General features: G+C 42.5%; 1 protein-coding gene across 4 annotated transcripts in view; it reads right to left on the reverse strand.

The window, feature by feature from the left end:
• Nucleotides 1-10,314: 10,314 nt before the first annotated feature.
• METTL8 (methyltransferase 8, tRNA N3-cytidine) overlaps nt 10,315-18,871 on the reverse strand; it is a 38,296-nt gene continuing 29,739 nt past the window's right edge. For 2 of the 4 annotated variants that reach the window (XM_074967573.1, XM_074967574.1), the window contains exons 8-10: nt 16,094-16,200; nt 15,926-15,991; nt 10,315-10,707 (exon numbers count right to left, since the gene is read on the reverse strand). In XM_074967573.1, the coding sequence (XP_074823674.1) occupies nt 10,532-10,707; nt 15,926-15,991; nt 16,094-16,200 (349 nt within the window). In that variant the 3' untranslated portion in view covers nt 10,315-10,531. The remainder of the gene's footprint in view (nt 10,708-15,925; nt 15,992-16,093; nt 16,201-18,871) is intronic. The other 2 variants (XM_074967572.1, XM_074967575.1) reach the window with 2 other exon arrangements.

The following is an 18,871-nucleotide window of genomic DNA, read 5'->3' on the forward strand; positions in this document are numbered from 1 at the left end:
ATCCTGGCAATTACAGACCGGTAAGTCTAACGTCAGTACCGGGCAAATTAGTTGAAACAATAGTAAAGAATAAACTTGTCAGACCCATAAAACAACATAAATTGTTGGGCAAAAGCTAACACGGTTTCTGAAAGGGGAAATCATATCTTACTAATCTATTAGAAAGAACAGGAGTACTTGTGGCACCTTAGAGACTAACAAATTTATTAGAGCATAAGCTTTCGTGGGCTACAGCCCACTTCATCGGATGCATAGAATGGAACATATAGTAAGAAGATATATTAATCTATTAGAGTTCTTTGAAGTGGTCAACAAACACATGAACAAGGGGGATCCAGTGGACATAGTGTACTTAAATTTCCAGAAAGCCTTTGACAAGGTCCCTCACCAAAGGCTCTTATGTAAATTAAGTTGTCATGGAATAAGAGGGAAGATCCTTTCATGGATTGAGAACTGTTTAAAAGACAGGGAACAAAGGGTAGGAATAAATGGTAAATTTTCAGACAGGAGAGGGGTAACTACTGGTGTTTCCCAAGGGTCAGTCCTTAGACCAATCCTATTCAACTTATTCATAAAATGATCTGGAGAAAGGGGTAAACAGTGAGGTGGCAAAGTTTGCAGATGATACTAAACTGCTCAAGATAGTTAAGACCAAAGCAGACAGTGAAGAACTTCAAAAAGATCTCACAAAACTAAGTGATTGGGCAAAAAAATGGCAAATTAAATTTAATGTGGATAAATGTAAAGTAATGCACATTGGAAAAAATAACCCCAACTATACATACAATATGATGGGGGCTAATTTGGATACAACAGATCAGGAGAAAGATCTTGGAGTCATCGTGAATAGCTCTCTGAAGATGTCGACATAGTGTGCAGCAGCAGTCAAAAAAGCAAAGGGGATGTTAGGAATCATTAAAAAAGGGATAGAGAATAAGATGGAGAATATCTTATTGCCCTTATATAAATCCATGGTACACCCATATCTTGAATGCTGCATACAGATGTGGTCCCCTCATCTCAAAAAAGATATACTGGCATTAGAAAAGGTTCCGAAAAGGGCAACTAAAATGATTAGGGGTTTGGAATGGGTCCCTGTGACGGGTGTCGGTCCTCCGAGCCCCTAGGGGCGATGGAGAGCAGTGGTCTTTGTAGCCGGCCTCGGCCCCACCTCCTGGGCGTTGGGGAATTAGCGGGGAGGTGGGCCGGCCGGAGTCAATAGCGCGCCCCTCCGGCAGGGGAGCGCCGGCAAGAGTCAATAGCGCGCCCCTCCGGCAGGGGAGCGCCGGCAAGAGTCAATAGCGCGCCCCTCCGGCAGGGGAGCGCCGGCAAGAGTCAATAGCGCGCCCCTCCGGCAGGGGAGCGCCGGGGTAGGGGAACGCAGGCCCACCCAACTCCACTGCATTCCAGCCCAGGGCCCTGACAGTGGCGGGAGGCGAAGGTCCCGCCGCTGGGTCAGCGGGCAATCCACACCCGCTGACAAAACACACCCACCCCAGGGTGTAGTTGGGCCCCTGGGCTACTTCCTACCCGGTCTCTCTCAGGCGGGTCGCTCCGGTCCCTCCATCTCCTCCAGGTATTCCGCTGCGGGCAGCTCTTGAATTTCCATCTCCTCAGGGTAATCCGCTGCGGGCAGCCCCGGTTCCTCCGGATATTCAGCGGCCTTCCCCCCAGTAAGGCCTCTCCTTGCCCAGGGGTTCGCCTGGGTCAGCAGCAGGCTTGCGAGAGAGCAGCCGGCAGCCTGTGTCTGTCTCCCTCCCTGGTGTTCTCTTCACTGGGCAGAGGGCCCCGCCCTTTGTACTTCCTGTCCCACCCTTCCCCTTCCGGGGATTGGCGGAAGCTCGGCCTGGCCCCGCCCACTCAGGCCCAGAGGGTGGCTCCTTACCCTCTGGTTCGGAGGGGAGCCACACTGGCTCCCTACAGTCCCATATGAGGAGAGATTAAAGAGGCTAGGAGTTTGCAGCTTGGAAAAGAGGAGACTAAGGGGGATTATGCCAGAGGTATATAAAATCATGAGTGGTGTGAAGAAAGTGAATAAGGAAAAGATATTTACTTGTTCCCATAATATAAGAACTAGGGGCCACCAAATGAAATTAATGGGTAGCAGGTTTAAAACAAATAAAAGGAAGTTCTTCTTCACTCAGCGCACAGTCAACCTGTGGAACTCCTTGCCTGAGGAGGTTGTGAAGGCTAGGACTATAACAGAGTTTAAAAGAGAACTGGATAAATTCCTGGAGGTTAAGTCCATTAATGGCTATTAGCCAGGATGGGTAAGAAATGGTGTCCCTAGTCTCTGTTTGCCAGAGGGTGGAGATGGATGGCAGGAGAGAGATCACTTGATCATTACCTGTTAGGTTCACTCCATCTGGGGCACCTGGCATTGGCCACCGTCGGTAGACAGGATACTGGGCTGGATGGACCTTTGGTCTGACCCAGTATGGCCGTTCTTATGTAAAAAACCTATGTCAAAAAATTATTAAGTTTGTAGAGTCAAGCACTCAAAAGTTAGGAAATGCTAGGATTAGGGTCGTCCATACAACCTTAATCTGGGTCCCTTGTGCATATGCATTATGGTACACTCTTCAATTACATGCTCACATACTACTTTTTTCACAGGACAGTTTTCACACACAGGAAATGGTTTCCTTGTGTTATTGGACTCCTTGTCACCTCACTGGGCATGATTGGTTTTGTTTGCTCTCATGAGATGGGGTGCGCTTTGTTTTTATAAAAAGAGAGGCATGTAGCTGCTGTTCATTGGAACTGAGATTTTAGCTATATCTGTTTAGAAACAGGGCACTTAAGAATTAAAGTTAATTATTAGAAGATGTTAGTTATTTTTTCTACCTTTACCTGCCTTTTGTACTTGTTTGCTTGGTAACTTTGATGGTGTTGGTCCTGCGTGATATTGAGTCTTTAGATCTTTTTTTTTCCTCTTACCATGTGGTGCATGTGGAAGCTGGGCAAAAAGTACATCCCACTGACAAAAACAAACAAAAAACCAAAGCCTGATTCCAGCCTGTTTGTGAACACAACAAATTCGGTATTTTTACTACAGTGTTTTTGCTATGGCAAAACTGCTTTATCTTCCAACAAAGCCCCTTATCTGTTCCCATTGGCAACTTTATGAGGCCAAGGACCAAAAACGTGCTGAAACACAAAGGCTTGTGCCTCTTAAAAAAGGACAATAGGCACGTACCTTATGAAAGAACAAGCTCAGATTTCAAGAGATCAATACTATTGTTCCAATTAGCATCCTTTTTCTATAGTAGGGACATTCTGTACATTACACCCTCATTTTCCTTGTCCCTGTAAATTAATTAATAAACCATTCTTAGGGTTGGTTGCACTTTCCACTATAATTCTCTCTGTGGTTTCTTTCTGCCTACTGTTGCAACCATTTCATTGGACCCCCCCTTTGGCAATACTGGTAGCATCTGCTCTCAATACCAGCACTAGAGTATTTGCAAATACTTTGAGACTACATCGTTGATTACTACATAAAAAAAGTTAAATTTCATAAAGCCAAGACAAGGAGTGTTATACAGGTTAAAGAGTTTCCAGTCTGCATCTGGACAGAACATCTGCCTTCTTCCTGGGGCTGTCAAGCGATTAAAAAAACTAATCGCAATTAATTGTGCGATAAAAAAAATTAATTGCACGATTAATCGCACCGTTAAACAATAAAATACCATTTATTTTAAATATTTTGGGATGTTTACTATATTGTCAAATATATTAATTTCAATTACAACACAGAATACAAAGTGTACAGTGCTCACTTTATATTTATTTTTATTACAAATATTTGCACTGTAAAAAACAAAACAAAAAATTATTTTTCAATTCACCTCATACAAGTACTGTAGTGCAATCTCTTTACCATGAAAGTTGAACTTACAAATGTAGAATTATGTTAAAAAAAACTGCATTCAAAAATAAAACAATGTAAAACTTTAGAGCTGTGACAAAGTTCCTGCTCTGCCTTGGTGGGTCTTGCGCTTATTGGTGGATTTGCTCGCCTTGGAGCTTCACGGCAGCCCTCAGCTTGGCTGTTTTTCTGAATTCACAGTCCAGGTTGACTCCTCCTGTGTCTGACCAGGAGTTGGGAGGATTTGGGGGGAACCTGGGCCCGCCCTCTACTCCGGGTTCCAGCCCAGGGCCCTGTGGAATGCAGCTGTCTAGAGTGCCTCCTGGAACAGCTGTGTGACAGCTACAACTCCCTGGGCTACTTCCCCATGGCCTCCTCCCAACACCTTCTTTATCTTCACCATAGGACCTTCCTCCTGGTGTCTGATAATGCTTGTATACCTCAGCCCTCCAACTGTCCACGTTCTCACTCTCAGCTCCTAGTGCCTCTTGCTCCCAGCTCCTCACACGCACACCACAAACTGAAGTGAGCTTCTTTTTAAAACCCAGGTGCCCTGATTAGCCTGCCTTAATTGATTCTAGCAGCTTCTTGATTGGAGGCAGGTGTTCTAATCAGCCTGTCTTAATTGTCTCCAGAAGGTTCCTGATTGTTCTGGAACCTTCCCTGTTACCTTATCCAGGGAAAAGGGACCTACTTAGCCTGGGGCTTATATATCTGCCTTCTATTACTCTCCTATAGCCATCTGGCCCGACCCTGTCACGGAGCCTACAAGTCCACTCAGTCCTACTTCTTGGTCAGCCAATCGCTCAGACAAACAAGGTTGGTTACAATTTGCAGGAGATAATGCTGCCTGCTTCTCATTTACAATGTCACCTGAAAGTGAGAACAGGCATTCGCATGGCATCGTTGTAGCTAGCATTGCAAAATATTTACATGCCAGACGCGCTAAAGATTCTTATGTCCCTTCATGCTTCAACCACCATTCCAGAGGACGTGTGTCCATGCTGATGATGGGTTCTGTTTGTTAATGATGCAAAGCAGTGCGGACTGATGCATCACTGAAAATGATGCATTCATTTTCATCATCTGAGTCAGATGCTACCAGCAGAAGGTTCATTTTCTTTTTTGGTGGTTTGGGTTCTGTAGTTTCCACATCAGACTGTTGCTCTTTTAAGACTTCTAAAAGCATGTTCCACACCTTGTCCCTCTCAGATTTTGGACGGCACTTCAGATTCTTAAACCTTGGGTTGAGCACTGTAGCTATTTTTAGAAATCTCACATCGGTACCTTCTTTGCATTTTGTCAAATCTGCAGTGAAAGTGTTCTGAAAATGAACATGTGCTGGGTCTTCATCCGAGACTACTATAACATGAAATATATGCAGAATGCAGGTAAAACAGAGCAGGAGACATGCAATTCTCCCCCCAAGGAGTACAGTCACAAATTTAATTGATGCATTACTTTTGAAATGAGCATCATCAGCATGGAAGCATGTCCTCTGGAATGGTGGCTGAAGCATAGAAGGGGTATATGAATGTTTAGCATATCTAGCATGTAAATACCTTGCAACACCAGCTACAAAAGTGCCATGCAAACACCTGTTCTCACTTTCAGGTGACATTGTAAATAAGAAGCAGGCAGCAGTATCTCCCGTCAATGTAAACAAACTTGTTTGTCTCAGCAATTGGCAGAATAAGAGGTAAGACTGAGTGCACTTGTAGGCTCTAAAGTTTTACACTGTTCTGTTTTTGAGTGCAGTTATGTAACTAAAAAAAATTTGCATTTGTAAGTTACACTTTCATGATAAAGAGACTGCACTTCAGTACTTGTATGAGATGAATTGAAAAATACTCTTTTGTTTATAATTTTTACAGTGCATATATTTGCTAAAAAACAATAATACAAAGTGAGCACCGTGCACTTTGTATTCTCTGTTGTAACTGAAATCAATATTGAAAATGTAGAAAAACATCCAAAAATATCTAATAAATTTCAATTGGTATTCTATTGCTATAAGTGCAATTAATTGCGATTAATTTTTTTTAGTTAATTGCGTGAGTTAACTGCAATTAATTGACAGCCATACTTCTTCCATTCCTCCCCTTATTAATTTTTATAACATTTCAGACTACTCTGATCATTTGTTTTTCCATTGGAGTAACCACAGTCCTATACTTACTAGCCTATCCTATGGCTTCTGAAACGGCCACCATTCAGCACTCTAACTGCAATGCATGGAGCAGAAACAGCCAATAAGTGAAGACTGTATTGTTCCAGGCCTTAAGAGAATTCAACTGGTCAATCATGCCGAAAAGGCAAGTTTTTGTTTCATCTGGTGCCATATATTTGTTAAAACTAGAAATATATATACACACACACACAGAGATCCTATATCCATTATCAGCATATCAATCTAAATCAGAGTGAATGGGTTTTTGTTAATCTGAGCCTATGGAAAATCCATGTTACCCACATACAAACAAGACTGTAACATCCTCTGGAGTTTAACAATGATCACCACCACCATCACTTAGGAACTTCCACAACTGAAAATGCTTTTTGTTTCAGCCATGCATAGAATTAGTAATATAGTGTAGAAAGTTAATATAATGTATCAGCAGATGTGTATTTATGTTTACTCTTTCCTAAACTACGCAGATTGTACAATAGCCTAAAACCCATAGCCAAATTTAGGGACTGGAGGAACACAGTGAAGCTTTAATCTCTGACTTGATTTATAGTGCAGTTTAGTTACAGGCCTGAATCATGCCTTAGATTAGATATTGCTGACTTGAATGAAAAACAAAGAGCTACTTTACTTTAGAACATAACATCTGATATCAATGGGAGCTTTAAATGTACAAGGTATGCAGGATCAGGACCTAACTTGGGGTCCCTTACTGCTTTTTATCTGTGAGGCTTATCTGATTTTCTTAAAAGTAAGCTGGTCCTTAACACTGCCAAGAGTAATAAAGATTCTTTTACTTCAAAACTTCACCTCTCTCGCTAAGCCGGTGAATACTGATTTTGCCATTTTAGAAGACAATAATTTTTCTTAGTTTTGTAGTTAATATCTGACAGAAAAACTATGATGCTAAGACTGCACCATGCTTACCTGTCAGACAAAAATCAAAAGGGAGAAAGAAGAGACCTTGGGGACTCCACGGGCTGGATGGCATTCGAAGTTACATGTGTTCAAAACCATTTTAAAATATCACTGATGTTCGGTTATTCACTCACCTGCTTCTTGCCCTCTGTCACTGAATGTTAAGTGACTAAGACTGGAAGGATTGTGTCTATTGCTTTAAATACTAGTTCAAGTGGTCATATCTCATGGACTCGCTTTGAAAAGCACCTGCCTCTCAGGGTGTTTTTTCTTTTTAAAACCACATGAAATGTTTGTGTGCTCTGTGGATCTTATTTGCATCTCCCTACAGTGAAGATCATATTGCTTTGTGTCTGGATTCTAAGACATTGGGTGACGGCTCAGAAACCCGTCTCTCTTCTGTGAATAATGATACGATATCCTGGATGCATCTATTATACTGACTTTACTGTTGTTTACGTTACGGTATTGTGATAATACATCACACAATGGGTTTCTCTATTTTGCATCCTTCAGCTGTTTCTGAGCTGTTTCTGATTCAGACCAGGAGACATAAGCAATTTTGGCTGCAATATGCTCCGCTCCACCCACATAAATGGAGGGCTGCTTCATTTTTGACATTCCTTTCTTGTGTGATTTTCAGGTCACCACCTAAGGAGCTTTACATATATTATATACATTACAGTTATTCTATTTTTATCTGACTTATGATCCTGTTGATTATGACCTGCAGTTACCTTTAGGCTTTTTGGTGTTATTCTGTATTTTAAAAGCAATCCGTAAAAAAAGTTTAATATTTCTTGTTTTGAAACTACACAAATGTGTCATTAACATATCCAAGATATTTATAAGGCAACAAATTATAGCAGATATTTTGGAGTTGATGATATCTTCTGAATTAATATGATATATTGGTAAGGATTACATCAGAGCTGGATACATCTGAAGACATATGGAAAAGACTTTTCTGCACTACAGACTAGTAAACTGATATTAACAGGACGTGTGATGCAGAGCCAATCCATCTCTCGTTCAAGGATGTTAATGGAACACTTAGAAGGAGCCTGTTGAATATTTGTCCTTACCAGACTGAACCCAAAATATCAGAGGGAGGCAAGCTGGAAAACCTCTGAAACTGGACACATAGTCTTTTGTCACCATGAGACTCCTGCTGAGTTTGAAAGATGAATGCATAAGGATTAGATACTAAATTACTGATTATAGTTTAAATTTAGAGCACATGATCAGTCATCCTTTAAAGTGGAAAAATATTGTTTTAAAGTACATTTTATTATAAATCTAAATTTTAAAGATTATTAGATAATTTTGTTTATTTCACAGTTAATCATTCAACCAAAAGGCACTTTCCCATGCTCTGGATGCCCTTGCAACAATTAAAAATTACATTAATATTTTTAAACAAAACAGTATCATATACTAATATAGTGGACTGCTCATCCCTCCACGAATAAGATCAATAAACTTGCCCAGCCAAAACAACATATTATACAGTTAGATGGATTATGCCAATATTATATTGTGTTGATTTGTTGCATTTTTTAACCAATTTGTCTTTTGCATGAGGTGTCCTGAGGTGCTGACCAGCTGTGGTCAGGAAAGATCTCACAACACTTTTTGCAGTGGTAGGGATGTTACCCTCCCTGTGTCCTGGTTAAATTTCAATTGGGGGTAATTACATTCTGTCTTCTGAAGATCCCCATTACAGTTCACAATAAAAGTGATATTCTTCACTTCTTGTCCTAAACAGTGGTGTAGCATATCTGTGCAGTTATAGAGCTACCATTTTTCAACCTACATGTGGCGAAGTCTCAAATGGTGGATAAATGATTTAGTGCCAGACATTGCAGGCATAGTGCACACAAAATTCCCACTGACTTCCGCAGGAGCTACATGTTTATCAGGAATACAGGATCAGGTCCATAAAATTCTTCTGTGTGAATGTAGAAAACAAGGACTTATGTTTCTGTAATCTACCCCAGGCCCTAACAAGGGTCTAGAAATTTAACAAAAGCACATTTTAGATGAATGGGAAGGAAAATGGTTTGGCTGATCTAGTAAGGTCTTTTCCATCTATAACTCCTGCGAGTTAAAATGCTCTTGATAGATAAAAAGTTTTAAAGACTTCATTTTGGCACTGAGAAGAATGGAAGAGATTAAGATGCAATGGGCATTATTTCCTACCTTCTGCCATGCTATATGCTGTGAGAGGGAGGGGAAAGCTGAGACCTATGTCACATATTTAAAATAACTTACCTGGACAGAATACATTAAAAGTGTAACATAAAAATATTTAGACAAATTAGGGACATTTCACATCTACCATAATGGAAGAAATCACAGAAATGTAGGGCTTGAAAGGACTTCAAGAGGCTAATGTAGTCCATCACCCTACACTGAGGCAGGATTAAGTAAACCTAGACCAACCCTGGCATACATGTGTCTAACCTATTCTTAAAAGTTTCCAAGGACAGGGATTCCATAGCCCCATTAAACTGCCTGTTCCAGTGCTTAACTATCCTTATAGTTAGAGGTTCTGGGGGGGCAGGTGACAGGGAACGGGGGGTTGGATAGGTGTGGGAATCTCGGGGGGGGGGCCTGTCAGGGGCAGGGGTGTGGATAGGGGTCGGGGCTGTCAGGGGACAGGGAGTGTGGGGGGAGGGGGGTTGGATGGGGAGAGCCCTGGGGGGACAGTTAGGGGCGGGGTCCCAGGCAGGGGCAGTCAGGGGACAAAGATAGGGAGGTGGAGTTGGATGGGTAGAGAGTTCTGAGGGGGGCAGTCAGGGGGTGGGAAGTGGGAGGGGTCGGATAGGGGGCAGGGGCCAGGCAGTTTGGGGAGGCACAGCCTTCCCTATCCAGCCCTCCATACAGTTTCACACCCCGATGTGGCCCTCAGGCCAAAAAGTTTGCCCACCCCTGGTCTATGCCATGCCAAGAGTCCTAAACCAGTGTGATATCAGAGGTAATTCAACCAGTCACCATTCTTACTCTACAGCTAATTTACATGCAACAACCTAACTGGTTGTATGAGGGAGACCACACAGATGGTGGATTACTTTGCCCAAATGCCACACCTGTGTGCCCAACTGCCACCTGCAAAAATCAACACAAATCTCCAGTACAGCCCCAACAAACACAAATCAACACAACCACTCACAACCAGCATACATAAGAACCCCAAACAGACATGGCTCTTCACTGGAGCACACACTCCTTCACCACCTACATAAATTAACACAAATCTCCCAGCACAATGCTCCCAGACACAAAATTAATATTATTGTTCAACTATTCAAACCAAATAATAAGAGGTCATTGAGATATGAATAGGTTAGTGCACAGCCATTTTATTATGTATACAAGCAAGACAAGAGACATTTTTCCACATCACTTCTTAACAACAAAAAAGTACACTTTTTTTAAGAAAATGCTTTCAGTTCAACATTTTTCCTGCCTTTTCAGCAGTTAACACAGGATCCACAGGAAATATATGTGCACTCACTTGTTTTGGTCTCTGGGGAATACTATATATTTAGCTATGAGGGTGCCGATTGGTGGCTATTCTGAGGTGGCTGAAATGGTTTTTGGAACTTGCCTTGTATCCAAACTCGCTGCATTTTCACTTTTTTCTTCCTGTTGACTTGTAATCGTCGATCAACTAGATTCTGCACTTCAACTAACCCAGCCAGGGTAAACATGTTGTGGACTTCATCTGTTCCCCAAATGAGAAGTAGAATTACTATAATTATAAAACAAACTGATACAGCCAGTTAAAGAATTTACCAATTTAACACATAGTTCATCAGAACTGGAATCAGCTCTGCTTTATCATCTGATAACCCAGAGCTAGAACAGTCTATGAGAAATCCTTCTGTAAAAGAGACCACCTTTATGGCATCACTGAGTTATAATACGGTATAAAATCTCACACCTGGGGTCCAGAACATATTGCTCATAGTTTATAACAACCTTTCTTCAGAGCTCTAAGTTACACAGGATTTGAGGATGGCAAATATACGACATTTTGATAATTCTGGATATGTCTACACTGCAACAAAAAACTTGCAGCACCAAGTCTCAGAGCCTGGGTCAATTAACTAGGGCTCAGGGGCTTGGGCAGCAGGGCTAAAAATTGCACAGTAGACATTTGGGCTCAGGCTGGAGCGTGGGCTCTGACAATCCCCTCATGGGGTCTCAGAGCCCCACAGCCCGAGCCCCACAAGCCTGAGTCAGATGACATGGGCCAGCCGCAGCCATGCTGCAGGTCTTTTATTGCAATGTAGATGTACCCCTTGGTTTTCACAGTAAACTACTGTATAAAATGAGCCTCTTATGGTGTGGCTGATGTAATTAGGTCCTATGATGGTGTCCCTTGAATAGATATTTAAGAGGCTCGTTCACCTGCACATCTACCAATGTGATATATGCCATCATGTGCTAACAATGCCCCTCTGCCATGTACATTGGCCAAACTGGACAATTTCTACGCAAAAGAATAAATGGACACAAATCATACGTCAAGAATTACAACATTCAAAAGCCAGTCGGAGAACACTTCAGTCTCTTTGGTCACTCGATTACAGACCTAAAAGTTGCAATTCTTCAATAAAAAAAACTTCAAAAACAGACTCCAACGAGAAACTGCAGAATTGGAATTAATTTGCAAACTGGATACCATTAAATTAGGCTTGACTAAAGACTGGGAGTGGATGGATCATTACACAAAGTAAAAACTATTTCCCCATGCTAATTTCCCCCCCACACTGTTACTCACACCTTCTTATCAACTGTTTGAAATGGGCCATCCCGATTATCACTACAAAAGGTTGTTGTTGTTTTTCCTGCTGATAATAGCCCACCTTAATTAACTGGTCTCGTTACAGTTGGTATGGCAACACCCATTTTTTCATGTTCTCTGTGTATATCTATCTTCCTACTGTATGTTCCACTGCATGCATCTGATGAAGTGGGTTTTAGCCCACAAAAGCTTATGCCCAAATAAATTTGTTAGTCTCTAAGATGCCACAAGTACTCCTCATTTTTTTTAAACAGCAGCTTAGCCAGAGAGGCCCAGTGTAGACAAGTGGAGAAAAGACACTTATGCTCTCTATTCACTCAAGCCCTGCCTCTCCAGCTACACTGCCATTTTGAGCAATGTGATGTCCCACAGCTGGAGCCTTTCCACTCTGCAGGAAGAGACTCCACCAGTGGAGAAAGGCTCTGGCAGGGAAAGGAAGCGGGGAAAGGCTCCACCAGCTCCCTGCTGCTGGAACCTTTGCCCTCTCCCAGAGTCTCTTCCATGAGGTGAGGAAACGTTCTCACAGGGGGGAGGCCGCAGGGAAAGGCCCCACCGCCATGAAAGGCTCCAGCAGCAAGGAAAGGCTTTGCCAGTCCCCCGCTGCTGGAGCCTTCCCCACAGTAGAGAAAGACTTCAGAAGGGAGGAAAAGCTCTGACAGAACCTTTTCCCACTGCCTCCCCCCGACAGAGCCTTCCCTTGATGCAGTGAAGGGCTCTGACAGCAGGGAGTTTTACCTGCTGCCTCCTCTCTGCCACAGCTCTCATTGAAACTCGTAGCTACACACAGCAGTGCGGGCGCAGCTTGCTTTTTGCTGAGGCAGGTTGCTACATGCCACAGGCAGTGGTGTGTACTGTAGTGCAGATGAAGCCTCAGAGCACAGACCTGCTGCCTAGAACCCCATCCTGTGAACTCCACCTTAAAGGTCTGAAGCTTCTGATTACAGTTTAACTCCCTCAAGGGCATACAGCAGTTGTGAAGCAGTTAACACAAACACACACTTTGCACAGAGTCTAACACATTAATACTCTTTTATACTTAATCACATAGAAAACAAGAGAATACAACTCATACAAAACAATGAACACCACACACCCTGCCGCAATTTCCTTCCCACTACAGGGCATTCTTTGGGCTGCAGTTAGAGTCCCTTGGGCTGTCCAGAGTCCTGGGGGCAATCTGGGCTCAGAAAAGTGGGCAGGGCTCCACTGCCCCCATGAGGCTGCTACATGCTGGGTGACTTTGCTCCCTCCTATCTCATGCTTTGTTTTCCTATCTGGACCTCTCTGTTCCTGTGTGGCTTGCTATTTAAATCCCGCCCCAACCCCCACTTCTTTTGTTCTGTCCTTTAGGTAACTTTTCACTGCTCCTACCTTCAAGGGGTGAAGCTAAAACCGGTTTTCTAAGGATGCAGCTGCTTTTTAGAATATCCTCTGTGTGGTCAAAGTGCCATCATTAACATTAAATATTCCCCAGTGTTATTCTCTCATGTGTACCCGCTACAGGACCTGTCAGCAATGGTGGATCCACATACATACAGGCACTCATGACCCAGCAGTTTTTAATAACACAAGTTCACAATAGCAACCAGATTTCATAAGCTGTATAAATGGAGCCTGAATTTACCACAGTAGGCACTCCTCATTTTCTGCTAACGATTAAGAGATCTCATGGCATGTTAGGGTTCCCCCTACACCCTCCCCACCTCCCCCCGCCACACCATAGCTAATATCTTAATCCCTTCTACTCACTTCCCCAGTCTCATATTACACAGCTGTCAGGCCAGACCCTTGGCTCCGGCTGTACTGCACACAGTGCAGGCCAGGGAGGTATAGGCAGCATAAAACTCCCCTTTGTGTTCCCCAAATCCTTGGCTGCTGGGTCTAGGGCCAGTCCTCCTCTGCCAGGTTTTGCTGGTTGCTAATAGCCCCAAGAGGCCAACAGTCATTCACAGAGCTGTGGGTGATTCTACTCAAGCCAGAGATACCTGCCAGAGACAGTCAGGATCTTCCAGAAGTAAATCAACAGTCCATTATCTGTCCCAGCATTTTTACTTCAAAGATATTTTCAAACATATCTTTCACAGTAGGAAGGATCTTTAAGGAAGCATTAGAGGTGAGACTCTTCAGAGGTCTCAAAACGTAGTAAAACTTGCATGTCCACAGACCCGTGGGAGGGGGAAGATCCACACACTGAGACTGCTCTATGTATAGGTCATGGGAACAAAATCAGCTCCTAAGAACCACCGTTTAGCTGCGTAATGCTATTTCCTTAAGAGATCTGATTTTGGATCTCATGCCCTTGTTAATCAGGAGCTAGCACCATGAAAGTCAGAGTTATACCTGTGTAAAATTGCGGATGCTATCAAAAGTAGGTTGAAGGTTATGACCCATAAACCCCTCAGTGCCAACTGGCAAGGGAGTTACAGGAATATCCTGATTATGGTATGAACATTCTGGTTCACCAAAGAATATCATGTGGGGTCTTAAACGAAAGCCAGGGTTACACTGGTCATTAATACTGTTGTGCAAGGTATGTACAAATACTATGTAAGGAGTTTTGTATGTATACTAAAAATATGTTCCTCAAGTCTGTATTAAGGCAGAGTTGACAAACAGGTTTCTGTCAGACAAAGGATGTTCATTCACCTGTCTCTGTTGGTCTGCGTGCAAATTAAGAACTATAAGTTAACACAAAGGGAAGGCATTTACATACAAAGTCAGAGAGGAGATATGAAGTCAGCAGGGAGACAGTGCACTAGAGAATAACCTATGGTGGGGATTGGCCGGACTCTGAGGTACAAGCAATGAACTTTAGGGAATATAAAATGAAGGCAAGGAAGACACCCTTTATCCTACACCTAGGAAGTCATCGACCAATGCAAATGTATTAATGAAAATGGATCACAACCAGGCTTGGCTGAAGCACTGCGAACGACATCTGGGTGAGACAAACTTATTTAGATTGGAGATTAGCCTATTTAATTTAGTCTCTGTGGACTGTATTATGATTTTGTTTTATATAGCCCATCTATTTCTATTATTCTTACTCACTACCTCTTAAATCTTGATTGCTGATAATAAACTTCTTATTGTTTTCACTATAAATATATCTCAGTGCTGTGGTGTTGTACAAGGAGCTGATCCTGAGTTGGAGGGTGGGATAGCTCAGTGGTTTGAGCACTGACCTGCTAAACCCAGGGTTGTGAGTTCAATCCTTGAGGGGGCCATTTAGGGATCTGGGGCAAAAATTGGGGATTGGTCCTGCTTTGACCAGGGGGTTGGACTAGATGACCTCCTGAGGTCCCTTCCAACCCGGATATTCTATTCTATGAATCATTCAAGATGGTGTGCACACTGTTCCTTGGGGACAGCAGGCCTGGTGTTACTATGGGTGTTCAGTGGATAAGGGGTTGAACACTTCAGGGAAATGCTTCAAAGGGAATCAAGGACTCATGTGCACCTATGGTTTACCTGCAAGGCAAAGTTAGGGCTGGCAGAGCCCAGAAGAGATTGTTTGGGTGGCTAACAGACTGGAGGTGTCAGGGAGCTGAAAGTTAAGCACAAGCAATTCTCCCTCTCACTGGAGGCAGGGAGGTAACTAGGTGACTCATAGTCCTGGATACTCCAAGAATTATCATAAAGGTACCTAATTAGTTAAAACTGCTAATATCCCAGTATAGACCTACTTCTTGCTATATTGATCAACCCAGTCCTAGGAATTTAAAAAGAATAAAATGGAAAAAACTTTTTACTAGTCCCATAAAAACAATTGTGTGCTCCCTCTGCCAGCTCTGTAGCGGTCATTCGTTAATCTGAGATAGTGACAGGTACAAAGCAATGATGCTAGTGCAGAGGTAACTTACTTATACAGGGTAAAGAGGCACTCAAACTACTGTTAAATTAAGAGAGTTGAAGCATGATAACTTAGGCTTCAATGACACAGCTGAGGAAGGGAATCAAAGTCTGATGCTGTAAAAGAAAAGATCTTCCACAAAAATGAGCTTCATGTTTTTGAAAAATGGAGAGTTGAAGGGCTAGGAAAATTACTTAAATGGCTTTTTAAGAGGCTTTGTACCCCATGTCATCTAAAGAGACACTCAGAACTTTTCTATAAAACTGAAATTTGTTTTACCTTCTGTAAAGAAATAAACTCTGGTACCGTCTCCTCGTACATAAAAATTCTCTGACAAACAGCGGCCTAAAAGACAAAAATTGTGAACAGAAAGACTGGGCTGTCCCTTTAAAAGATATGCAAAGTGCAAAATAAATACTAAACAAACGCACGCCTCTTAGGAAATACCTTTTTTAAAACGAAGCTGAGATGTATCGTATCTTCCGTAGTCTCGAAATAACAACGTCCCTCCAGGTTTCAATAATTTGGTCAGTCTACTTACAACTCCTTGCATCCTTAGAAAATAAAATGTGACACTGGTGTAACTCCACACACTGCTTTTCTCTCGCCACTAGGTCCAACATGTAGTTTCTGAGGTCTCAGTGAGAAGGGACTGTCTTCAATCACCAAAAAATGCTAGACACTAACAAACAGCTTCAGTAGGAAGAACAATTTTTTTTTTTTTTTACAAAGATGCAAAGGCACAAAAATGCACAAGGAACTTTTATTAAATAGTATAAAATGCGGGAAGAGGAAATGAGTCCTTTCCTCCTCTTTAATCCATCCTTGATGTTTTGCTAAAGTAAGATTCTTGAGATCCGATCCCCCATGATCAGAGGAAGCCTGGACCTGCAGTGAGTTGCAGGTAAAGCAGCAGGCAGTTGCATGGCATACAGCTGAATGAACAGCCAGCTACCAAGGTAGGATGGATTGGGCTACCTGCCAGGATAGGGTGGATTGGGCTGTCTCTCTTGGAAAGGAAGATCAAAGACTCTGGAGCAGGAAGCAGACAAGAAGCTCTCTCTCTAATCCAGCTATCTATCTAGGTATTTATACCATACACACAGTGGATTACGAATGCCTATCCTAGGGGAATAAAAGGAAGAGTTTGAGATCTGTCGATGGAGGGGAATTTGGTAGGGGAAACTTGTCTGAAGATGCTGGCAGGAAGCAGAGAGGGGAAAAGTCTAGCATCCTCTTGCCCTGAAATTTTGGTGGATCAGAGCAGCAGCTGTGTTAGTCTGTGTCAGCAAAAACAACTATGAGTCCTTGTGGCACCAAATAAATTGGTTAGTCTCTAAGGTGCCACAAGGACTCCTCGTTTTTTCTTAGGAGGACTATGTGTTCTGCAAGGCATGTAATCTGATAGGAGTTTAAAACTGAGCAAACCTCAGATTAAAATGTAAAACACTCATCGTTTAGGGCTCAATTGTGCCCTGGTCTTCCACAGCTGCACAGGGGTAAGGTTGCCTACATCCCTGCAGAGCCACAGAAGACTCTCTCACAACACAGCTCCTGGAAGGGGGGCAGGGCAGTAGCTGCATTCCTGACACTCCCCTCCATCCCACAAGCAAATGGATGGAAAGTGTGGAAGCAATGGCTCTGCTCCTCCTACCAGCCAGCCAGTGGACCTGGCTGCGTGCTAAGTGGGGGAGGAGCGAGTATGTTGCACCCTGAAAAGAGCTGTTGTGAGATACATCCTCCTCTAATACAAGATATGAGCATAGAGGCACTGCACCTCCAAGGGGTATCTCTTGGGTACAGTGCCTCCTGGGCTCCTCCAGCTCACACACTGGCTATTGCTTAAGGCTATCCCTAGAAGCACAGTCTAGCAAGAAGCCCAGTCTTTCTCCCACTGACTTTGAAGGTGCAAGATCAGGCCCTAACTCAGCAGAAAAGGAGAATTATGAGCTAAGAGAAACCACCAAAAAGGAAAACATGCACTTTTAAAAGAAATCCCGTGCTTAAATTCAGAAATAGAGGAAGACAAACATTTAAAGGGCCTCTGTTTTGTTCATACACAAAATTTGCATGTTTCTGCCCAAGCAAAAAAGGCATAAGAGTTCTCAGAGCAGACAGGTGGGCACAGAATTACAAACTCTGCACATGAAAATGTGTGTTCTGTGCACTCACATGGGACAAATTCTACATGCACATGAAGTAGGAACCCTTTGAAAATTTGCCCCAGTATAATACCACCTGGAATGGAGAAAGGTTAATGGCTTCCAAATTACCAACAACAATTTCAAAAGGGGGGCTGCTAGCAGAAAAGTAGAGTGTTGCTTTATAAAGTAAAAGAACAGCAACTGTCAAAATGAGAACACAATAGCTAACAACATTAATAAATCATCAAGTAACAAAGGTGCTGAATGAGAATGTATACATCCCAGAAACTTACATTTCCCAGGCCCTCAAGTGTTTTTATTTAAGGTTCTGCAGTATCATTCTCTTGGTTTTCCTTGTCATTTCTTATATTTCAAGCTGTTAGACAATTGTTATAAAAATTAACAAGGGTCTAGATTACAATTTTTTTATGCAACGACTTTATTTCTAGGGGATATTGTAATGAAGTAAGTATCTTTTAGTACTTAAACTTTTGGAGACTGGATTATACCGCATAGAAATCTACACACAGAAATCTGTATGCAATACACATATAAACGCCCATGTCAGCATTCATTTGGCTAATCTTGGTGGCGGGGGAGGGGAATTGTACTCTTAAGGGTTACTGGGAAAAACACCCTCAGAAATTTTGTCTGCGAGCATTTTATCATTCCTCCCGTGGACAAAAGGTGTGATAAAAATATATTTTGCCGGGTATTCTCCCCACTGCATTGCTGCACTTACACAAATTTCAATCTACTGTCTGAATTGTGTTTGGAATCTGCACCCAGGCTTAGCAAAACACTCTTCTGCACATGACTCATATGCTCATCTTTGCACAAACAGGAAGGACAGATATGCTTTCTGGAAAAGATCATCTTTCTACAAAAGCTAATGATTAATAACTGAGCCATTCAGGCAAGAAAACAGTCCTCAAATGTACAACTGACTCAGGTGAGTATTGTTCTAATGTTTGCTGAGCATGGATGGCCATATTTAATGCAGTTCTTAAAACAACACACTTACCATTATATGTGCAATATGCATTTCCCTTTGTACAGTCTGGTTAAAGGAGCAGTTGAG

Source organism: Natator depressus, chromosome 11 (genome assembly GCF_965152275.1).
Source record: "Natator depressus isolate rNatDep1 chromosome 11, rNatDep2.hap1, whole genome shotgun sequence".
NCBI lineage: Eukaryota > Metazoa > Chordata > Testudines > Cheloniidae > Natator > Natator depressus.